The following is a 22,576-nucleotide window of genomic DNA, read 5'->3' on the forward strand; positions in this document are numbered from 1 at the left end:
TGCTTCTCGGTGCCTGTGAGCCATTGATAGCGCTTGTAGTTGGAACTTTGAAAGTGGCGAACGAACCCCTTTCCCGCCTGTGACAGGCTTTGTAGCGTCGGCCGACCTCTCCTTACAATGTCTAACTTTTTTTTGAAAAGTTAGTCTTGAGAATGGCGTTATAATTATATCCTCGACCAAATCGATATCTTCTCCTCCTTCCGCCATTGTGGGTTGAAAAAACAGCTTAGTATTACGCAAATTAATTTGTTTATCAAATTCAGTTTCCTAGTTCTGAGGTTCTGCATAGACCTGCCTCTCAATATTGGTAATCCAATCAAAAAACGTACACGCACTACGTCTGCTAGCTGGCTCCTGTGTAACACTGGAGCCAGCCAGCAGGCGTACAATAGCCAACTCTAAAGCTGATTGGTTGACACTAAATTTAAATTTCCATTTACTTTAAGCTACAAGCGCCCGCACTGTTGATTCTGAAGGCCCGAGGGCAGATTTTAGACCCCTGGCAACACATGATGGCTGAATATGATTGGATCTATCAAAGACCAGCCCTCCAAATCTCAACCTGGGGCTGGAAGCAGTGCAACCAAGAGGAAAGCTATGAAATGAAGAGTATAACTCTTACTCTGGGAAATAATTTAATACATATTTGTGGGAAAATATATATATTTAGGCCAGCAGAGAAGGCCTTGCTGGCCCTGACGGCCCACCACTGAATCTGACTATGGTGCAGGTCATGTGGTTCTTCACATTCACACATCTGGTAAACACAGACTATATCAAATAAAATATATGTTTATTTGTCACATGCACAGGTTACAGAAGGTGTAAACGGTACAGTGAAATGGTTACTTGCATATTTGTATAGTAGCAATATCAAAAATAGAAAGTGCCCAGATAAATATTTTATAAATATTAAATGATTCTTACCCAGACACACTTGTCTAAATTGATGGGTCGTGTGAAAGAAATGCTATAACCACCCCCGAGCCACATCTATCTAAGTAGATGGGTCACTATTGTCTAGACCAGTGGTTCCCAAACTGTTTTTTGTCCCGTACCCCTTCAAACTTTCAACCTCCAGCTGCGTACCCCCTCTAGCACCAGGGTCAGCGCACTCTCAAATGTTGTTTTTTGCCATCATTGTAAATCTGCTACACACACACACTATACAATACATTTATTAAACATAAGAATGAGGTTGAGTTTTTGTGACAAAGTGACAAAGAGCTCTTATAGGACCAGGGCACAAATAATAATAATCAATAATTTTGCTCTTTATTTAACCATCTTACATATAAAACCTTATTTGTTCATCGAAATTTCTGAATAACTCACCACAGGTTAATGAGAAGGGTGTGCTTGAAAGGATGCACATAACTCTGCAATGTTGGGTTGTATTGGACAGTCTTAAATGATTTTCCACACACAGTCTGGGCCTGTATTTCATTTTCATGCTAGTGAGGACCAAGAATCCACTCTCACATAGGTATGTGGTTGCAAAGGGCATCAGTGTCTTAACAGCTCGATTTGCCAAGGCAGGATACTCTGAGCGCAGCCCAATCCAGAAATTGGGTAGGCGCTTCTGATTAAATTCAATTTTCACAGAACCGCTTGTTGCAATTTCGATGAGGCTCTCTTGTTCAGATATCGGCAAGTGGGCTGGAGGCAGGGTATGAAATGGTTAACGAATCCAGTTGTTTGTGTCATCAGTTTCAGGAAAGTACCTGCATAATTGCGCACCCAACTCACTCAGGTGCTTCGCTATATCACATTTGACATTGTCCATAAGCTTGAGTTCATTTGCACACGCAAAATCATGCAATGATGGAAAGACCTGTGTCCTTGTTAATGCAGACAGAGAAGAGCTCTGCCTTCTTAATCAGAGCTTCAGTTTTGTCCATCACATTGAATATATTTTCGGAGAGACCCTGTAATCCTAGATTCAGATCATTCAAGCGAGAAAAAACATCACCCAGATAGGCCAGTCGTGTGAGAAACTCGTCATCATGCAAACGGTCAGACAAGTGAAAATGATGGTCAGTAAAGAAAACTTTGAGCTCGTCTCTCAATTGAAAAAAACGTGTCAATACTTTGCCCCTTGATAACCAGTGCACTTCTGTGGGTTGTAAAAGCCTTACATGGTCGCTACACGTATCATTGCATAGTGCAGAAAATACATGAGAGTTCAGGGGCCTTGCTTTTACAAAGTTAACCATTTTCACTGTAGCATCGAAAACGTCTCTCAAGCTGTCAGGCATTCCCTTCGCAGAAAGAGCCTCTCGGTGGATGATGCAGTGTACCCAAGTGGCGTCGGGAGCAACTGCTTGCATGCGCGTTACCACTCCACTATGTCTCCCTGTTATGGCTTTTGCGCCATCAGTACAGATACCAACAGGAGCAGCAGCTACATATTGACCGTTAGTGGAATTCCCACGAGAGAGTAACGTTTAATGTGATTGGATGTTAATTAGGCTACATGTATTTGACATTGTGTTGTTATTTCGCTGAACACTAGATGGTAAAATGTTTATTTTAGCAGTAAAACGAGGCTACTCAGACGGGAAAAAACTCACATACATGTATAGCCACGTTGGAAAATATAAATGGACTGTTTGAAAATGTGAAGGGAAAAAAAAATGTAAAAATCACATTTTTATTTGATGTACCCCCAATGGCATTGCGCGTACCCCTGGGGAAATGAATACCTGGTCTAGACATATACACATGTTCATTAAATAAAATAGAGATGACCGTAATCACCCCTAGACACAACTGGCTAACTTGATGGGTCATGTAATCATCTGGCAAAGGGGAGTCTTTTGTTTAGACATGTAGCTTCAAAATCAAATCAAATGTATTGGTCTCATGCGCTGAATAAAACAAGTACCTTACAGTGAAATGCTTACTTATGAGCCCCTAACCAACAATAAAGTGTTAAAAAATATGGATAAGAATAAGAGATACAAGTAACAAGTAATTAAAGAGCAGCAGTAAAATAACAATAGCGAGACTATATACGGGGGGGTGGGGGGGGTGTACATGTAGGTAGAGTTATTATAGTGACTATACATAGATGGCAACAGAGTAGCAGTTGTGTAAAGAGGGGGGGGGGCACTGCAAATAGCCTAGGTAGCCATTTGACTAGATGTTCAGGAGTCTTATGGCTTGGGGTAGAAGCTGTTGACTAGACTTGGCGCTCAGGCACCACTTGCCGTGCGGTAGCAGAGAGAACAGTCTATGACTAGGGTGGCTGGAGTCATTGACAGTTTTTAGGGCCTTCCTCTGACACCGCCTGGTATAGAGGTCCTGGAAGGCAGGAGGCTTGGCCCCAGTGATGTACTGGGCCATTCGCTATACCCTCTGTAGTGCCTTGCGGTTGGAGGCCGAGCAGTTGCCATACCAGGCAGTGGTGCAACCAGTCAGGATGTTCTCGATGGTGCAGCTGTAGAACCTTCTGAGGACCCATGCCAAATCTTTTTCAGTTTCCTGAGGAGAATACGTTTTGTCGTGCCCACTTCACGACTGTCTTTGTGTGCTTGGACCATGTTAGTTTGTTGGTGATGTGGACAACAAGGAACTTGAAGCTCTCAACCTGCTCTACTGCTGCCCTGGCAATGGGAATGGGGGCGCGCTCAGTCCTCTTTTTCCTGTAGTTCACAATCATCTCCTTTGTCTTGATCACGGTGAGAGAGAGGTTGTTAACCTGGCACCACACGACCTAGTCTCTGTCCTCCTCCCTATAGGCTGTCTCGTTGTTGTCAGTGATTAGGCCTACCACTGTTGTGTCATCTGTAAATGTAATGATGGTGTTGAGGTCGTGCCTGGCCGTGCAGTCATGAGTGAACAGGGAGTACAAGAGGGGACTGAGCACGCACCCCTGAGGGGCTTCAGTGTTGAGGATCAGCGTGGCAGGTGTTGTTATCTACCCTTACCACCTGGGGGCGGCCCATCAGGAAGTCCAGGATCCAGTTGCAGAGGGAGGTATTTAGTCCCAGTATCCTTAGCTTATTGATGAGCTTTGAGGGCATTATGGTGTTGAATGCTGAGCTGTAGTCAATGAATAGCATTCTCACAGATGTTCCTTTTATCCAGGTGGGAAAGGGCCGTGTGTGGTGCTATAGAGATTGCGTCATCTGTGGATCTGTTGGGGCGATATGCAAATTGGAGTGGGTCTAGGGTTTCTGGGATGATGGTGTTAATGTGAGCCATGACCAGCCTTTCAAAGCACTTCATGGCTACAGACGTGAGTGCTACGGGGCAGTAGTCATTTATGCAGGTTACCTTAGAGTTCTTGAACACAAAGACTATGGTGGTCTATAGACTCAGACAGGGAGAGTTTGAAAATGTCAGTGAAGACACCAGTTGGTCAGCGCATGCTCACAGTACACGTCCTGGTAATCCGTCTGGCCCTGCGCCATTGTGAATGTTGACCTGTTTAAAGGTCATACTCACATCGGCTGCGGAGAGCTTGATCACACAGGCTTCCGGAACAGCTGGTGCTCTCATGCATGTTTCAGTGTTGTTTGCCTCGAATCGAGCATAGAAGTAGCTCATCTGGTAGGCTTGTGTCACTGGCCAGCTCTCAGCTGCGCTTCCCTTTGTAGTCTGTAATGGTTTGCAAGCACTGCCACCTCCGACGAGCATCAGAGCTGGCATAGTACGATTCGATCTTAGTCCTGTATTGACGCTTTGCACGTTTGATGGTTTATCGGAGGGCATAGCGGGATTTCTTATAAACGTCCGGGTTAGAGATCCGCTCCTTGAAAGCTGCAGCTCTAGCCTTTAGCTCAGTGCAGATGTTGCCTGTAATGCATGGCTTCTGGTTGGTGTATGTACTTATGGTCACTGTGGGGACGATGTCATCAATGTACTTATTGATGAAACCAATGACTGATGTGGTGTACTCCTCAATGCCATTGGAGGAATCCTGGAACATATTCCAGTCTGTGCTAGCAAAACAGTCCTGTAGCTTAACATCTGCTTCCTCTGACCACTTTTTTATTGATCTAGTCACTGGTGCTTCCTGCTTTAATTTTTGCTTGTAAGCAGGAATCAGGAGGACAGAATTATGGTCAGATTTTCCAAATGGAGAGCGAGGGAGAGCTTTGTATGCGTCTCTGTGCTCATTGCGGAATACAGCTCATTCAATGCTGTCTTAGTGCCAGCCTCTGACTGTGGTGGTATGTAAACAGCTACAAAAAATATAGATGAAAACTTTCTCGGTAGGTAGTGTGGTCTACAGCTTATCATGAGATACTCTACCTCAGGCAAGCAATAGCTCAAGACTTCCTTAGTTATCGTGCACCAGCTGTTGTTTACAAATATACATAGTCTGCCTCCCCTTGTCTTACAAGACGCTGCTGTATTATCCTTCCGGTACATCGCATAACCAGCCAGCGGTATGTTGATATTGTCGTTGTTCAGCCACAAGTCCATGAGGCATAAGATGTTACAGTTTTAATGTCCCGTTGGTAGTTTAATCTTCCACGTAACTCATCGATTTTATTCTCCAAAGATTGCACGTTTGCAGGCAGAATGGAGGGAGGTGGGGGTTAATTCGATCGCCTATGAATACTCAGAAGCAGATCACTTGGATCGGGGCCTGTTCCCGAGGAAGCAGTATGTCATTCGCGTCGGGCTCGACAGAGTCATGAAAGGGAAAAAAGGATTCTGCTAGTCCGTGGTGAGTAATCGCAGTCCTGATGTCTAGAAGTTATTTTCGGTCATAAGAGACGGTAGTAGAAACATTATGTACAAAATAAGTACAAAAATAAGTTACAATCAACGCGAATAAACGAACAAGAAAACAATCGGCTGGGGGCACGCAAAACGTTAGCCTTCTTCTCCGGCGCCATCTTATCAGGTAGTTAACATTAGCTACCTGATAGCTTGCTAGCTAAACAATGAACCTAATGGTGCTTTCAAGACAACAGGGAACTTGGAAAAATACAAGGTCAAATCATGACATCAGTGATCTTCAGGTTGGAAAGTCTGGGCTCCAGAAAGAGGCCCGGGTTCACGGACTTGGCATTCCGTGTTGGATGACTGTTCAAACTGATTTTTCCCAGTTGGAGCTTGTTTTGTCTGAGTTCCTAGTTGTCTTGTACGCACTGAAGTTGTAAGTCTGAGATTTCCCGAGTTCCCAGTTGTTTTGAATGTGGCAATAATATCAACCCATACTGATTGTCATAGCTAGCCACCATGCATAGCTAGCTAACATTAGGCTATAACTAGCAATGCAAGTAGATTTCTGAGATGTGAATAATATTTCTACTCGAGCCAGCCAGCTAACGTTAGCTACCTAGCTAACAGTAAGCTTTAACTTGCAGTGAAAATGACTTGCTGACAAAATTAGAAACATATAATATCTGAAAATGTAACTATCTAGACTCTTACTTGTATACATGGATGAACGCTTCGCCCTCTCTGTCAGATGCCATGGTTGCCCTAAGTTTGAAGATGAAATTCAGAGACAGTTGTTTCATACAACAGCCTTCTGTGTTCTCTTTTCAACTCCCTCTGCATATTTTCAATCGAACAGCAGAACCTTTAACATCTCCTTAGCCATCCATACTCTGTTTCCATCGGGCATTCCACTGATTTTCTTCCCCATCACTGTCATCAGAAGACTCTACAATGTCTGATTCAATTAAAATGTTTTTACCTACATCGGGGATTTCTTCATCATCTGATTCATTTTCAGAGTCAGAGAGTGTCAGCATGGCACTAGCTTCTTCCAGAAAGTGGAGAGCATTATCAACGCTTTTGTACTTCTTCATGATATCTTTCAAAAAAGCTGCGGTAGAAAGGATTATCTGCACAAGTGGCGGTCGGTGCCAAGGGATTATGGTTATGTATTTTATTAGCATGACCTTATTTCTATTACAGCATATTGTATGACTGTCATTCATATTCCATTTGCCCAGCTCAATGCAATATCGATAGGTTTAGGCTACTACATGATACTCACATTTTCCTTGTACCCATCATGCTAAAACCTACAGAAGTCTACGAATTAAAGTTTACAAGCTTACAAAGTTTAGTCAACATAGCTACTAGAACTAACACGTTAGTAAACCCGCTAAAATCATGCGGTACAGTGTACAGTCAGAAAGCAGTTTAGCAGTTTCACCGGCAGGCCCGGGTGGCAATCTTTCTCTCTGTCTTTCTCTCTCTCGTTCAAATGCCTCTCCTGTGAAGTAGTAATGTGCGACATACGCCTAGTTACCTGAAACAAGTCACATACAGTATGTACACTCCTACATCGTTTTTAATGTTCTATGTTCCTGCAATATTTCTCCAGGTGGTGGACTCACGGCTGGTGTCAGTGTTCGATGCCAGAGAGTTGGAGCTGGTCATTGCTGGGACAGCTGAGATAGACCTCAATGACTGGAGGAACAACACAGAGTATAGAGGAGGTGAGCAGACTACAGTGAAGCACATCACTGGACATTAGCTAATGGAGAATCTTCACTGAACATGCCTAGTTAATTAAAGGTTAAATTTAAAAATTTAAAAAACGTGTAGGACTATGGTGAATGTAGTGGGTACGGGAATCTAGCCCAACATGTTTTTATGGGTAATATTTGTTTGTGAAGTTGACATACACCTTAGCCAAATACATTTAAACTCAGTTTTCACAATTCCTGACAGTTAATCCTAGTAAAAATTCCCTGTCTTAGGTCAGTTTGAGTCACCACTTTATTTTAAGAATGTGAAATGTCAGAATAATAGTAGAGAGAATTATTTATTTCAGCTTTTATTTCTTTCATCACATTCCCAGTGGGTCAGAAGTTTATATACACTCAATTAGTATTTGGTAGCATTGCCTTTAAATTGTTTAACTTGGGTCAAACGTTTCAGGTAGCCTTCCACAAGCTTCCCGCAATAAGAGCTGGTGTAACTGAGTCAGGTTTGTAGGCCTCCTTGCTCGTACATGCTTTTTCAGTTCTGCCCACAAGTTTTCCATGTTATTGAGGTCTGTACTTTGTGATGGCCACTCCCATGCCTTGACTGTGTTGTCCTTAAGCCATTTTGCCACAACTTTGGAAGTATGCTTGGGGTTATTGTCCATTTGGAAGACCCATTTGCAATCATGCTTCAACTTCCTGACTGATGTCTTGAGATGTTGCTTCAATATATCCACATAATTCCCCTGCCTCATGCCATCTATTTTGTGAAGCACCAGTCCCTCCTGCAGCAAAGCACCCCCACAACATGATGCTGCCACTCCCGTGCTTCACGGTTAGGACTGTGTTTTTCGGCTTTATGGCCAAAAAGTTATATTTTTGATTCATCAGACGAGAGGACATTTCTCCAAAAAGTACGATCTTTGTCCCCATGTGCAGTTGCAAACTGTAGTCTGGCTTTTTTATGGCGGTTTTGGAGCAGTGGCTTCTTCCTTGCTGATCGGCCTTTCAGGTTATGTCGATATTGGACTCGTTTTACTGTGGATATATATACTTTTGTACCTGTTTCCTCGGGCATCTTCACAAGGTCCTTTTCTGTTGTTCTGGGATTGATTTGCATTTTTCACACCAAAGAACGTTAATCTATAGGAGACAGAACGCGTCTCCTTCCTGAGCGGTATGATATCTACGTGGTCCGATGGTGTTTATACTTGCGTACTGTTGCTTGTACAGATGAACGTGGTACCTTCAGGCGTTTGGAAATTGCTCCCAATGATGAACCAGACTTGTGGAGGTCTACAATTTTTTTCTGAGGTCTTGGCTGATTTCTTTTGATTTTCCCATGATGTCAAGCAAAGAGGCACTGAGTTTGAATGTGGCCTTGAAATACATTTACATTACATTTAAGTCATTTAGCAGACGCTCTTATCCATCCACAGGTACACCTCCAATTGACTCAAATTATGTCACTTAGCCTAACAGAAGTTTCTAAAGCTATGACATAATTTTCTGGAATTTTCCAAGCTGTTTAAAGGCACAGTCAACTTAGTGTATGTAAACTTCTGACCCACTGGAATTGTGATACAGTGAAATAATCTGTCTGTAAACAATTGTTGGAAAAATGACTTGTGTCATGCACAAAGTAGATGTCCTAACCGACTTGCCAAAACTATAGTTTGTTAACAAGAAATTTGTGGAGTGGTTGAAAAACGGGTTTTAATGACTCCAACCTAAGTGTATGTAAATTTCCGACTTCAACTGTATGTTGTATGTTGATTGACATTTAATTGTCAATCTTGTTAGATGGACTGAACACACAGGCCACATTCCCTTGTTGAACCAGCCCCCCCTGTAGCCCCTGGTCCTAAACTGTATATGCTGTAGCCAACTTTTCTATGGCATTGCAACAATAAAGGAGTTGGCTACTGCACATCCGGTATGGGACCAGCTACCACCTCCGTTGGCCTTCTCCATTGCAGGCTACCATGACAGCCACATAGTGATCCGGTGGTTCTGGGGGGCAGTGGAGCGCTTCAACAATGAGCAGAGGCTGCGTCTGCTGCAGTTTGTGACGGGCACCTCCAGTGTTCCCTACGAGGGCTTCACCGCACTACGGGGCAGCAACGGCCTGCGACGCTTCTGTATCGAGAAGTGGGGCAAGATCACCGCTCTACCCAGGTAATATACAGTAAACTCTTTACCCAAGACTACAATTGTATGATTAAATTATAGGCTATTATAGGTCTGTACATGCTTTGGATTCAAACTTTCCTAATTATGTTATCCTTCAAACCCCTGCATAACTTTCACATACAACGCATTTGGCAAAAAAACTATTCAGTTGATGTGGTTGTCTAATGCTGATGATCTACAGTATATCTATCTTCCAGGGCACACACATGCTTCAACCGGCTGGATCTCCCTCCATACCTTTCCTACACCATGCTCTATGATAAACTGCTTATCGCTGTGGAGGAGACCAGCACCTTTGGCCTTGAGTGAAAGAGAAAGACATTGTGCATCCCAAATGGGACCCTATTACCTGTATTGTGCCCTTAGTATTGCACTAGGGCAGGGATCATCAACTAGATTTAGCCGCGGGACAATTTTTTCTTGAATTACATACTGTAATTACAAATAATTTCTAGACTGCAAATTGACCACAAGAATCCCAAACAGATATAATATTTCACTAAAACAATCACTTCAAACATTGCTTACATTTGTATATGATCACAATATCTCGCTATTATGCGTGAGAATACTTTGGAACAGATTTCCAAAGTTAAAATTACTTGGAGCTGATTTGCTGGTGTTTTTACAGTCTTTTATGTCCATGTAAATAACATCATGTGCGGAACCCTGCACTAGGGAATAGGGTTCCATTTGGAAAGCAGTCAAGATCTTATTGTCGAATCCTGTGCCTCAGGACCGGGGATTCTACTGTTTGCAACACTCCCTTTTTACTGTACATTTCAATACAACAGCCAGAGGACTGTACATTTCTCTTTTTTAACAATCTATGTACAGTGTACAAGAAAAAGGAAAAGCCAACCACCACCGCATGCATTACTCACCTATTACAATGTACCTTTGTTAAGGGGATATTGCATAAAGTAACCAAGCTATATGCAATAGCTCTTATTTGGCCTCAGCCTATAACAGTACTCAGGGCCATGACTCAACAAATCGGCTAGTCCATCTCTGCACCAACAGCCTCAGCTAGCATCGTCACAATCTATCACCAATCACAACCACAATTATCACTAAAGAAATGCCTCAATTCACATAATAAGAGGGAGAAAAATGCCTCAAAAACTGTCATGTGAAGAACCACTACAACCAACATTATATCAAAACATTGTGTTCCAACTTCAGCAATTCCACTTCAAATACTGCTGCGACTGGGATTATCCCAGGATAGGACATCAGCAAAGGACTGGCTCATCATCAGCTCTCAAGGACAAAATGGCTGCTGAAGGGTATTACTACTAAAATAATAACCGAAGCATATTGTCCATAAAGAACTACAAAGTAAATATAATTTTTACCAAGATTTTGTGAACATTGAGATATATCAATAGAGATTACAAAATATAGCAAGACCCTCCCACAATTGCAAAATGACTGTTGGAGGATTCTAATGATATTAGTTGTTATACTGCACTGTAACTGAAGTCAAAACGATGTGTTATCAGTAAATATGTGGAATTGATGTAAACCTTGATGTTGATTGGGAAATTAACACAAACCACAGTTTCACTGTAAGTGATTAGAGTGAAGGGAGGTGAAGAAACCCACGTTATTACCAATGTCTGATCAGAAGAATAACTGTTTTGATGTGCTCCATGTGAAAACTTGTTTTTTCCCCTCTTGATTTTGAGAACCATTTGATGTTTACATGAGATGCGTTTTCTCTTGTTTCCACACAATTCAGTCAGGATATTATGAATGTTTCATTATCACAAAATGTATTTGTTTCATCGGTATATGGTAGACTGTGAATAACACCACACATTATTTTGGAAATGTAAAAATATATATTTTAATGTCTTTTTTACAAGATCTTTTCAAGCATGGAAAACACAACAGGACATATTGAAGTTTTTTGTTATCATTTTCAAACACCAAGAGAGAGATGATTTGAAGTAAATTTGCGGGTATTGTGTTTAGATTGTACTGGATCTTATTCTTCCTGAATAATTGTTGCACTTGTAAGGAGTTAACTCTTAGTAAACTCACCTGAAATAGGTATACCACTATTAAAATAAAAATCAATTCTATTTTTAAATGTAACATCACTTGCAAATATAGTTTTTGCTGAAATAAATACAGTAGCATACAATGCTGTTGACCTGTTACCGCTTGTGTTTTAGCAGAGTTAACATGTTTGATTTTGTTTCAGTTTATGCCTGTATGTCTACCCTTGCCCACAGCCATAAGTGCTATGACATGATGAAAATGTAATTGACTCAAAATGGACGTCATGTTGCAGTGTCTTTTGTCAGTTCCAGGTTGCCATGCCACATCCTTTAGGACAGACCCCACAGGGTTGCTTTATTAATTTACCCTCATGTTGACATTTAATGCACATATGCTATCGCGACTTTATCATAATAGGATATGACAGCTGTTATAGTCTGCAAATGCCATGCCTTAACATGAAAACACTGTATATGACAACATGCCACTGTCACACAGACATAAGCCTATAACTGAGTTGATTGCAGACCAATTCAATAATTGTACATGTCCCATCTTTTCATGTGCATCGTTATAGTAGTTTGATATTAGAAGAGAGACACCAGAAACTTACATTAAACACTACTGTACTTACATGACCTATGTTTCTGATCCAATCTGTTCACTTTATCTCGTGTTCCTTTCCTTGAACTAAGATTCTGGAATGTATAGTGAGTGCATTTACAGTTGCTATTATAAAATTGAAAGGCTGTAAGATATACAGGAAATGTATAACAATTCCTTATATACTCAGTAAGATGTTCCTGAAATCATTTTGAAATGACAAACTGTCAGATATACAGTACAAGATTGAAGGGAGTTATTCATGTATTTTTATTTATTTATTTTCTACACTCTGTTTTTATGCAGTATGTTTAAGTTACTGTTGAAAATGTGTCTCATGCTATGCACATTTTGTGTGGCGATGATCAAGCAATGCAATTTTCAAACATCAATCTGTTGCCTATTTTGAAAATATCTCACATGATATTTCCTCTTTAAGAGATGGCAGCTAGTGAACGTTTTACAACCATTATTTTGTTCTCAGAAACCCTCTGAGGTATATATGTTTCACTGTCTGGCCCCACTATGTCCTCCTAGATTTTCTTGGCCCGACAGTATTCTTTGGTTGTCTGTTGGGCTCAGTAATTCTCAGGCTGCGCTTTCAATTCAAGCAAATATACTGTTAACGAATGTCAATAAAAAAATCACTTCGTTAAGCACCTACTTTCTTCCACTAGTTTTATGAGTGTCACAGAATAGTGATATGTTCCCAGGATATGTTAACTTGTCACAACTCCCGTTCAGAAAGGGTCCTGTCAGTTCCACCTCCTAGCCCTCCCGCTCCCATTCCTATGGAGTTAGGGGGGGCCGCTTCGAGGGGTACCGGAGGAGGAGGCTCCTCCTGCACCAGCTGTGGTCTGAGAGGACACACGGCCGACCGGTGCTGGAGGAGCCTGTCTGGGAGTTGAGGGCAGGCAGAACACTTCTCGGTCACCCCAGGTGAGTCAGCATCAAACTCACCCAGAGCACCCTGTTGGTCACATGTTTGTATACATTTTTTCCTTGATTTTTCACCCTCTTCCCAGCATAAGGCGCTAGTCGATTCAGGTGCAGCTGGGAACTTTATGGATTGTGGACTCGCCCTCAAGCTGGGAATTCCGCTGGTGCCGATAGATCCCCCCTTCCCCGTGCACACCTTAGATAGCTGGCCATTAGGGTCCGGGCTGGTCAGGGAGGCCATGGTTCCACTGGACAAGGTAACGCTGGGGGATCATAGGGAGCGGATTAGTCTCTTCCTTATCGATTCACCTGTATTTCCAGTGATGCTGGGGGTTCCCTGGCTGGCCAGTCACAATCTCAGGATTTCGTGGAGACAGGGGGTTCTCCAGGGGTGGTCAGAGGAGTGTTCAGGTAGGTGTATGGGAGTTTCCATCGGTGCCACGTCGGTGGAGAGTCCAGACCAGGTTTCCACTGTGCCGATTTGGCTATCGCCTTCTGTAAGAAGAGGGCGACTAAATTACCACCTCATCGACAGAGGGATTGTGTGATAAACTTCCAGGTAAACGCTGTGCTTCCCAGGAGTCACGTGGACCCATTGTTACAGGAGGAGACATTGGCTATGGAGACATGTCACAGAATCTTTGGGACAGGGGTACATTCAGCCCTCCATCTCACCCGTCTCCTCGAGTTTCTTTTCCGTGAAGAAAAAGGAGGGAGGTCTGAGTCCGTGCATTGATTATAGAGGTCTCAATTCCATCACAGTGGGGTTTAGTTACCTGCTACCTCTCATCGCTATGGCGGCGGAATCATTTCACGGAGCGCGTTTTTTTCATGAAACTGGACCTCAGGAGCGCGTATAATCTGGTGCGTAATCAGGAGGGAGACGAGTGAAAAACGTGTTTAGTACCATTGTGAGTACCTCCTCATGCCGTATGGGTTAAAGAATGCTCCAGTCGTCTTTCAATCCTTTGTAGATGAGATTCTCAGGGACCTGCACGGGCAGGGTGCGGTTGTATCTATCGATGATATCCTGATCTATTCCACCACACGCGCTGCACGTGTCTCTGGTGCGCAAGGTGCTTGGTAGACTGCTGGAGCATGACGTATACGTCAAGGCTGAGAAGTGTGTGTTCTCCAAACGAGCCGTCTCCTTCCTGGGTTATCCCATTTCCACCTCGGGTGTGGTGATGGAGTGTGACCGCGTTAAGGCTGTGTGTAATTGGCCGACTCCAGCCACTGTGAAGGAGGTGCAGTGGTTTTTAGGGTTTACTACCGGAGGTTTATCCGGAGTTCTGGCCAGGTAGCGGCCACCATTACCTCACTGCTGAAGGGGGTGCCGGTGCGTTTACGGTGGTCGGCAGAGGCGGACAGAGCCTTCAATCGGTTGAAGGCGCTGTTCACTGATGCGCCCGTGTTAGCGCATCCGGACTCCTCTTTAGCGTTCATAGTGGAGGTGGACGCATCCGAGTCTGGGGTGGGTGCTGTGCTATCACAGCGCTCCGGTACGCCACCGAAACTCTGCCCCTGTGCTTTCTTTTCGAAGAAGCTCGGTCCGGCGGAGCGTAACTATGATGTGGGGGACCGGGAGTTGTTAGCTGTGGTAAAGGCCCTGAAGGTGTGGAGACACTGGCTTGAGGGGGCTAAGCACCCTTTTCTCATCTGGACTGACCACCAGGAATATGTAGTATATCCGGGCAGCTAGGAGACTGAATCCGCGTCAGGCAAGGTGCGCCATGTTCTTCACCCGATTTAGGTTCACCATCTCGTATAGACCAGGTTCCCTGAACACGAAGGCTGACGTGCTGTCCCGTCTCTATGACACGGAGGATCGGCCCATCAGTCCTACTTCCATCCTTCCAGCCTCTAGGCTGGTGGCACCGGTGGTATGGGAGGTGGACGTGGACATTGAGCGGGCGTTACGGGTGGAACCTGCGCCTCCACAATGTCCTACGGGTCGCAAATACGTGCCCCTTAGTATTTGTGATCAATTGATTCGGTGGGCTCACACACTACCCTCTTCGGGTCATCCTGGTGTGGCGAGGACAGTGCGGGGTCTTAGGGGGAAGTAATAATAATATAATAATAATATATGCCATTTAGCAGACGCTTTTATCCAAAGCGACTTACAGTCATGTGTGCATACATTCTACGTATGGGTGGTCCCGGGGATCGAACCCACTACCCTGGCGTTACAAGTGCCATGCTCTACCAACTGAGCTACAGAAGGACCACCAGTACTGGTGGCCCACCTTGGCTAGGGACGTGCGGTTCTATGTCTCTTCTTGTTCGGTGTGCGCCCAGAGTAGGGCTCCTAGGCACCTTCCTAGAGGGAAGTTACAGCCCCTCCCCGTTCCACAACGGCCGTGGTCTCACCTGTCAGTGGACTTCCTTACCGATCTTCCCCCGTCTCAGGGGAACACCACGGTCCTGGTTGTTGTGGATCAGTTTTCTAAGTCCTGCCGTCTCCTCCCATTGCCTGGTCTCCCTACGGCCCTACAGACTGCGGAGGCTCTATTTACCCACATCTTCCGGCACTACGGGTTACCGGAGGACATCGTCTCTGATCAGGGTCCCCAGTTCACATCCCGAGTGTGGAGGGCGTCTGGTGGTCTCGGTCAGTTTGACCTCTGGTTATCACCCCGAGAGTAATGGGCAGGTGGAGAGAGTGAACCAGGAGGTGGGTAGGTTTCTGCGGTCGTATTGCCAGGACCGGCCAGGGGAGTGGTCAAGGTACGTCCCATGGGCGGAGTTGGCCCAGAATTTACTCCGCCACTCCTCCACGAACATGTCACCATTTCAATGCATGTTGGGCTACCAGCCGGTCCTGGCGCCGTAGCATCAGAGTCAGACCGAGGCTCCTGCGGTGGAGGAGTTGGTGCAGCGCTCCAAGGAGACCTGGAGGGCCGTCCAGGAATCCCTCAAGCAAGCCGGTAGACGGCAGAAGAGGAGCGCTGACCGCCACCGCAGTGAGGCCCCTGTGTTTGTACCGGGGGACAGGGTCTGGCTCTCGACCCGAAACCTACCCCTCCGCTTGCCCTGCCCGGAAGCTGGGGCCGCAGTGTGTGGGGCCCTTCAAAGTCCTGAGGAGGATAAACGAGGTGTGTTATAGATTACAACTCCCTTCCTATTATCGTATTAACCCCTCGTTTCATGCGTCTCTACTCAGGCCGGTGGAGGCTGGTCCCCTGCAAGAATGTGAGGTGCGGGAGGTGCCTACGCCCCCTCTGGACATCAAGGGGGACACAGTACATGCTGTTCTAGCATCGAGACGCTGGGTGAGGGGCCTGCAGTACCTCGTGGACTGGTAGGGGTACGGCCCGGAGGAGAGGTGCTGGGTACAGGTGGGGGACATCTTGGATCAGTCACTGTTGAGGGATTTCCATCGCCTCCATCCGGCTCGCCCTGCGCCTCGCCCTCCAGGTCGCCCTCGAGGCCGGTGTCGCGCGTCAGCGAGGGGGGTACTGTCACGACTCCTACCAAAGGTGGCTCCTCTTCCTGTTCGGGTGGCACTCGGCGGTCGTCGTCACCGGCCTACTAGCTGCCACCGAACCCTTTCCCTTTTCTGTTGTTTTTGTCTGATTAGTATCACCTGTTTCTTGTTTAGGTTTTTAGTTGGGCTATTTTAGCCGGTAGGCCCGCCTGCTCTTTGTGCGGGCTTAATGATTTCCCACTGTGTTATTGTGTGGTAGTGCGTTTTGTTTTTGGGTTTTCCCTCCGGACTGGTTTGGTCCTGGTTTTGGGCATTTGTGAATGTGCGCCCAGTATCTTGGCGAGTACAATTTTTCCTGTGCGTAATAAAGCACTATTGACACTACAGTCAAAGATTATTATAACTAATAATTATAACTTTCATCTGTGGTAAGATCATAGTAATCTCATATGGGAGTGGATTTGATTTTAGATTACAAAGACTTTTGAATTGACCTATGCCTGCATCAGAGTTTCTGCATATAGAAACACCGTTTTAAAATGCCTCTTAAAAGGTCCAATGCAGCTGTTTTTATCTCAATATCAAATCATTTCTGGGTAACAATTAAGTACCTTACTGTGATTGTTGTCCCCCACTGTGAAATCAGGGAAGGGACAGTGGATCTGTCTCCTGTATGTTCGTTTGTATGTTTATTAGTCACACGCAATATCTCAGACAGCACTGGGCCAATTTTGACAAAACTTGAGTGAATGATGTGTCTTGCCATAGAGCTCTGGCATTTACACAATTACACTGATTGGCTCAAGGTGGGAGTTATAGTAGTTAACTGTGCTTTAATGCGATATCTCAAATTCCATAAATGGTCATTATTTCACTTAAACAATGGGGAAGAGCCAGAAAGATCCGTTTTAGGCTACGTCTACTGGAATTCCTTACAGTTTTGTTGTTTTAGTGAAAATAAATCACCTGGGGCAACTTCAGAGAAGGCTTAACTTGTCCGACTGCTTGGTTCACTTGCCCCAGGCAGTAGGGCAAACCTTACTAGGTTCCTGAGTTTTACCTGGTTACCATCAGGTGACCTGTGGTGCCACCTCTGCTGCCTGGTGATATCACTCCACCCATGCAAAACGAGCTGAAATTTCAGGCAGTATTTTCAAACAGCTCTTACACTGAAGGGTATTATCATAATTTTCACAATTTCATAGTATAATTCCAGCCTCATAGTGTGGAAATATAAAACACAAGAAATCTGCATGACTGCATTGCCCCTTTAACTAAAGTGAATTGTAAACTATTTCGATAGAGATGTTTTATTTTGTCATTGAAGACAACAATAGGCTTATTTATAGACAAATCAAATATAATTTTCTCATATTTTAAAGAACATAAACAGCTATCGGCTATAGCAAGTCATTGTGACTTTTTAAAAGTGAATAAAGAAATTGTTAATGCTTGTTCCTATGACCATCAATCCTATTTCATCTTTCAGTAGGGTGTAGTGTTTCCGTTGAAGCTACTCAACCTGGGCTACCTACATAATGAGATCAAGGTGGGAGTTCTATGAGCCTGAACCGGGGTAAACTGGGATATGGCTCCTCACCTCACTGCAAAAAAAGCGAGGGAGGACTGGGTCAAATCGACCATCACCGGGCCATAATGTCAACAAAACAGCATGATGCATTGTTCAGAAACATAAAACATACATTTTCTATCAAATAGGTTATACATTAGGCTACCATTTTTGTAGTTTTCCTTGGGAAGGCAGGTAAAGCGATATACGTTTTAATAAAGAGAAAACCCTTATGCATGTGAAAACACAATCTTAACTAATTACTGCACGTGCTTGACATACCTCACTTTTGTTTTCAGCCGACTTCGCCGTCTTTGACAGGGGCACCCGGTTCACTTTCAGGAGGCCCGGTTTCAAAATGAATACAATCAATGCTAACCCCGTTCACAAGGGGCATGCCAGGGACATCGAATTCCTTCCATTTCAAGCCTCCTCCCTGCTCCTTTAACTCGGAAATGTTTTGTTTTCCAAGATTGCCCAAGGTGGGTGGAGATGTTATTTTACGACCAATGGAATGGTCTAAAATGAGCAAGCCCCGGACCGGGCGATGCAAAAATTAAGTGAGACCCAGGCTACCTAAGTATGATTCTCAATCAGAGACAACTAATGACACCTGCCTCTGATTGAGAACCTTACTAGGCCGAAACATAGAAATCTCAAAATCATAGAAAAACAGACTGCCCACACCCAACTCACGCCCTGATCACACTAAATAACGACAAAACAAACAAAATAAAGGTCAGAATGTGACAGTACCCCCCCCCCCCCCCCCAAGGTGCGGACTCCGGCAAAACCTGAACCTATAGGGGAGGCTCTGGCGCGGGACGTGGACCCCACTTCACCACAGTCTTTGTCCGCTTTAGTCTCCTCCTAGGAACGGCGACCCTCGCCGCCGACCTAGGATTGGCAACCCTACTGAATGGCCCCACTGGACTGAGGGGCAGCTCCGGACTGAGGGGCAACTCCGGACTGAGGGGCAGCTCGGGACTGAGGGGCAGCTCCGGACTGAAGGGCAGCTCCGGACTGAAGGGCAGCTCCGGACTGAAGGGCAGCTCCGGACTGAAGGGCAGCTCCGGACTAGCTGACGACTCTGGCAGATTGGCAGATCCTGGCTGACTGGTGGCTCTGGCGGATCCTGGCTGACTGGAGGCTCTGGCGGATCCTGGCTGATTGGCAGTTCTGGCGGCTCCTTGCAGACTGGCGTCTCTGGCGGCTCATGACAGATGGGAGACACTAGCAGCTCTGGACAGGCGGGAGACTCGAGCAGCTCTGGACAGGCGGGAGACTCTAGCAGCTCTGGACAGGCGGGAGACTCTAGCAGCTCTGGACAGGCGGGAGACTCTAGCAGCTCTGGACAGGCGGGAGACTCTAGCAGCTCTGGACAGGCGGGAGACTCTAGCAGCTCTGGACAGGCAGGAGACTCTAGCAGCTCTGGACAGGCAGGAGACTCTAGCAGCTCTGGACAGGCGGGAGACTCTAGCAGCTCTTGACAGCCGGCCCAAGGAGACGCACTGGAGACCAGATGCGTAGAGCCGGCTTCATGGCACCTGGCTCGATGCCCACTCTAGCCCAGCCGATACGAGGAGCTGGTATGTACCACACCGGGCTATGCACCCGCACTGGGGACACCGTGCACTCCACAGCATAACACGGCGCCTGCCCGGTCTCTCTCGCCCTCCGGTAAGCACCGGAAGTTGGCGCAGGTCTCCTACCTGTCTTCGCCACACTTCCTGTGTGCCTCCCCCAATAATTTTTGGGGGCTGACTCTCGGGCTTCCATCCGCGACGCCGTGCTGCCTCCTCATACCAGCGCATCTCTGCCTTCACTGCCTCCAGCTCTTTTCAGTATGTCAATGGCCAGATTCACTTGCCACTCTTGCACCCACAGCTGGGGAAAATGACTAGTCAATGGGGATCTGTAATTGATTTTGAAAGTGCCCAGTAAGTGATATCTTGGCTAGCTTGGCAAGTAGCTCTAATCTAGACAAATTGGAATGTGAGGGAACGTGACTTTGAAGCATCACTCTCTGCACTATTGAGTGGTCCGTCAGTGCACGGGAGAGAAAAACCAAACAGAAATGCTCTGAAAAACGGTCATCATTGTGAATTGAATTTATCTCATACTATTTGGTCAGAGACATCTACAATACAATAGATAATGAGCATTTTCTCACTTCGGTAGTAAATAGCGCGGAACTACCTTTTGTCACATGTGCCAGATACAACAGTTGTATACTTTTACTGTGAAATGCTTACTTAAGACCTTTCCCAACAATGCAGCGTTTAAAAGTAAGAAAATAACATTCGAAAATAATAACACAATTGATATCAATAACAAGGCTATATTACAAGCAGTACCAGTACAGAGTCAATGTGCAGTGTAAAAGTGTGTGTGTGTGTTTTTGTTTCATTATCCTTGTGGGTACCAGAAGTCCTCAAAGGAAAATTCTGAGAAGTAGGGTCATTTCACCAGTCCCGATGAGGAAAAATTATATTTTAGGCTCAGGTTCATTAAAACAAATGTGACCAATACATTTGACTTGATTTAGGGTTACAATTAGGGTTAAGGTTGGGGGTTAGGTTTAGAAGTTAGGGTTAGGTATAGTGTTAGGCTTAGGGTAAATAGGATTTTTGAAAGGGAACACATTTTTTGGTCGCCAAAAGGATAGAAAAACAAAACTGTGTGTGAGTGGCGTCAATATGCATGTGTGTGTGTTGGAGAGTCAGTGTACGTATCTGTGAGTGTGTGGGTTGCAATAATCATTTAGACAGGTTACCTTGGCGTCCTTGGGCACAGGGACTATGGTGGTCTGCTTGAAACATGTAGGTATTACAGACTGGGTCAGGGAGAGGTTGAAAATGTCAGTGAAGACACTTGCCAGTTGGTCGGCGCATGCTCCGAGTACGTGTCCTGGTATTCCGTCTGACCCACGGCCTTGTGAAGGTTAACCTGTTTGAAGGTCTTGGTGCTCTCATGCATGGTTCATATTTGCATGCCTCGAAGCGGGAATAGAAGGTATTTATCTCGTCTGGGCAGCTTTGTAATCCGTGATAGTTTGCAGCGCTGCCAAATCCGACGAGCGTCAGAGCCGGCGTAGTCGGATCCAATCTTAGTCTTATATTGATGCTTTGCCCGTTCGATGGCTTGTCGGAGTTCGTAGCGGGATTTCTAATAAGCATCCAAATTAGTGTCCCGCTCCTTGAAAGCGGCAGCTCTAGCCTTTAGATCAGTGCGGATATTGCCTGTAATCGATGGCTTCTGATTGGGATACAGTGCATTCAGAAAGTATTCAGACCCCTTCCCCTTTTCCACATTTTGTTACATTACAGCCTTATTCTAAAATTGATTAAATAAATGTTTCCCTCAATCTACACACAATACCCCATAACGACAAAGTGAAAACAGGTGTTTGCAAATGTAGTAAAAAAATTACAATTGAAATGCCTTATTTAAATAAGTATTCAGACCCTTTGCTATGGGATTCGAAATTGAGCTCAGGTGCATCCTGTTTCCATTGATCATCCTTGAGTTGTTTCTACAACTTGATTGGAGTCCCCCTGTGGTAAATTCAATTGATTAGACATTATTTAGAAAGGCACACACTTTTCTACATAAGGTCCTACAGTGACACTGTGCATGTCAGAGCAAAAACCAAGCAATGAGGGAGGTTGAAGGAATTGTCCAGAGCTCTGAGACAGGATTGTGTTGAGGCACAGATCTGGGGAAGGGTACCAAAACATTTCTGCAGAATTGAAGGTCCCCAAGAACACAGTGGCCTCCATTATTCTTAAATGGAAGATGTTTGGAACCACCAATACTCTTCCTAGCGCTAGCCACCTGGCCAAACTGAGCAATCGGGGGAGAAGGGCCTTGGTCAGGCAGATGGCCACTCTGAGAGAGCTCCAGAGTTCCTCTGTGGAGATGGGAGAACCTTCCAGAAGGACAACCATCTCTGTAGCACTCCACCAATCAGGCCTTTATGGTAGAGTGGCCAGAAGGAAGCCACTCCTCAGTAAAAGGTACATGAAAGGTTGCTTAGAATTTAACAAAAGGTACATAAAGGACTCTCAGACCATGAGAAAAAATATTCTATGGTCTGATGAAACCAAGATTGAACTCTTTGGCCTGAATGCCAAGCATCACACCTGGAGGAAACCTGGCACCATCCATACAGTGAAGCATGGTGGTGGCAGCATCCTGCTATGCAGATGTTTTTTAGTGGCAGGGACTGGGAGACTAGTCAGGATTGAGAGAAAAATGAACAGAGCAAAGTACAGAGAGATCCTTGATGAAAACCTGCTCCAGAGCACTCAGGACCTCAGAATGGGGTGAAGGTTCACCTTCCAACAGGACAACGACCCTAAGCACACAGCCAAGACAACACAGGAGTGGCTTCAGGAGAAGTCTCTGAATGTTCTTGAG

The 22,576-nt window shown here is 45.1% G+C and overlaps 1 protein-coding gene across 1 annotated transcript in view; it reads left to right on the forward strand.

Annotated features, from left to right (window-relative positions):
• LOC124009111 (E3 ubiquitin-protein ligase HECW1-like) overlaps nt 1-12,833 on the forward strand; it is a 73,687-nt gene extending 60,854 nt beyond the window's left edge. Inside the window, exons 27-29 of the mRNA XM_046320607.1 lie at nt 7,304-7,418; nt 9,389-9,587; nt 9,800-12,833. Coding sequence (XP_046176563.1) covers nt 7,304-7,418; nt 9,389-9,587; nt 9,800-9,911 — 426 coding nt within the window. The 3' untranslated portion in view covers nt 9,912-12,833. The remainder of the gene's footprint in view (nt 1-7,303; nt 7,419-9,388; nt 9,588-9,799) is intronic.
• The last annotated feature ends 9,743 nt before the right edge of the window (nt 12,834-22,576 follow it).

The sequence above is a fragment of the Oncorhynchus gorbuscha genome, linkage group LG22, assembly GCF_021184085.1.
Source record: "Oncorhynchus gorbuscha isolate QuinsamMale2020 ecotype Even-year linkage group LG22, OgorEven_v1.0, whole genome shotgun sequence".
NCBI classification, from domain to species: Eukaryota; Metazoa; Chordata; class Actinopteri; order Salmoniformes; family Salmonidae; genus Oncorhynchus; species Oncorhynchus gorbuscha.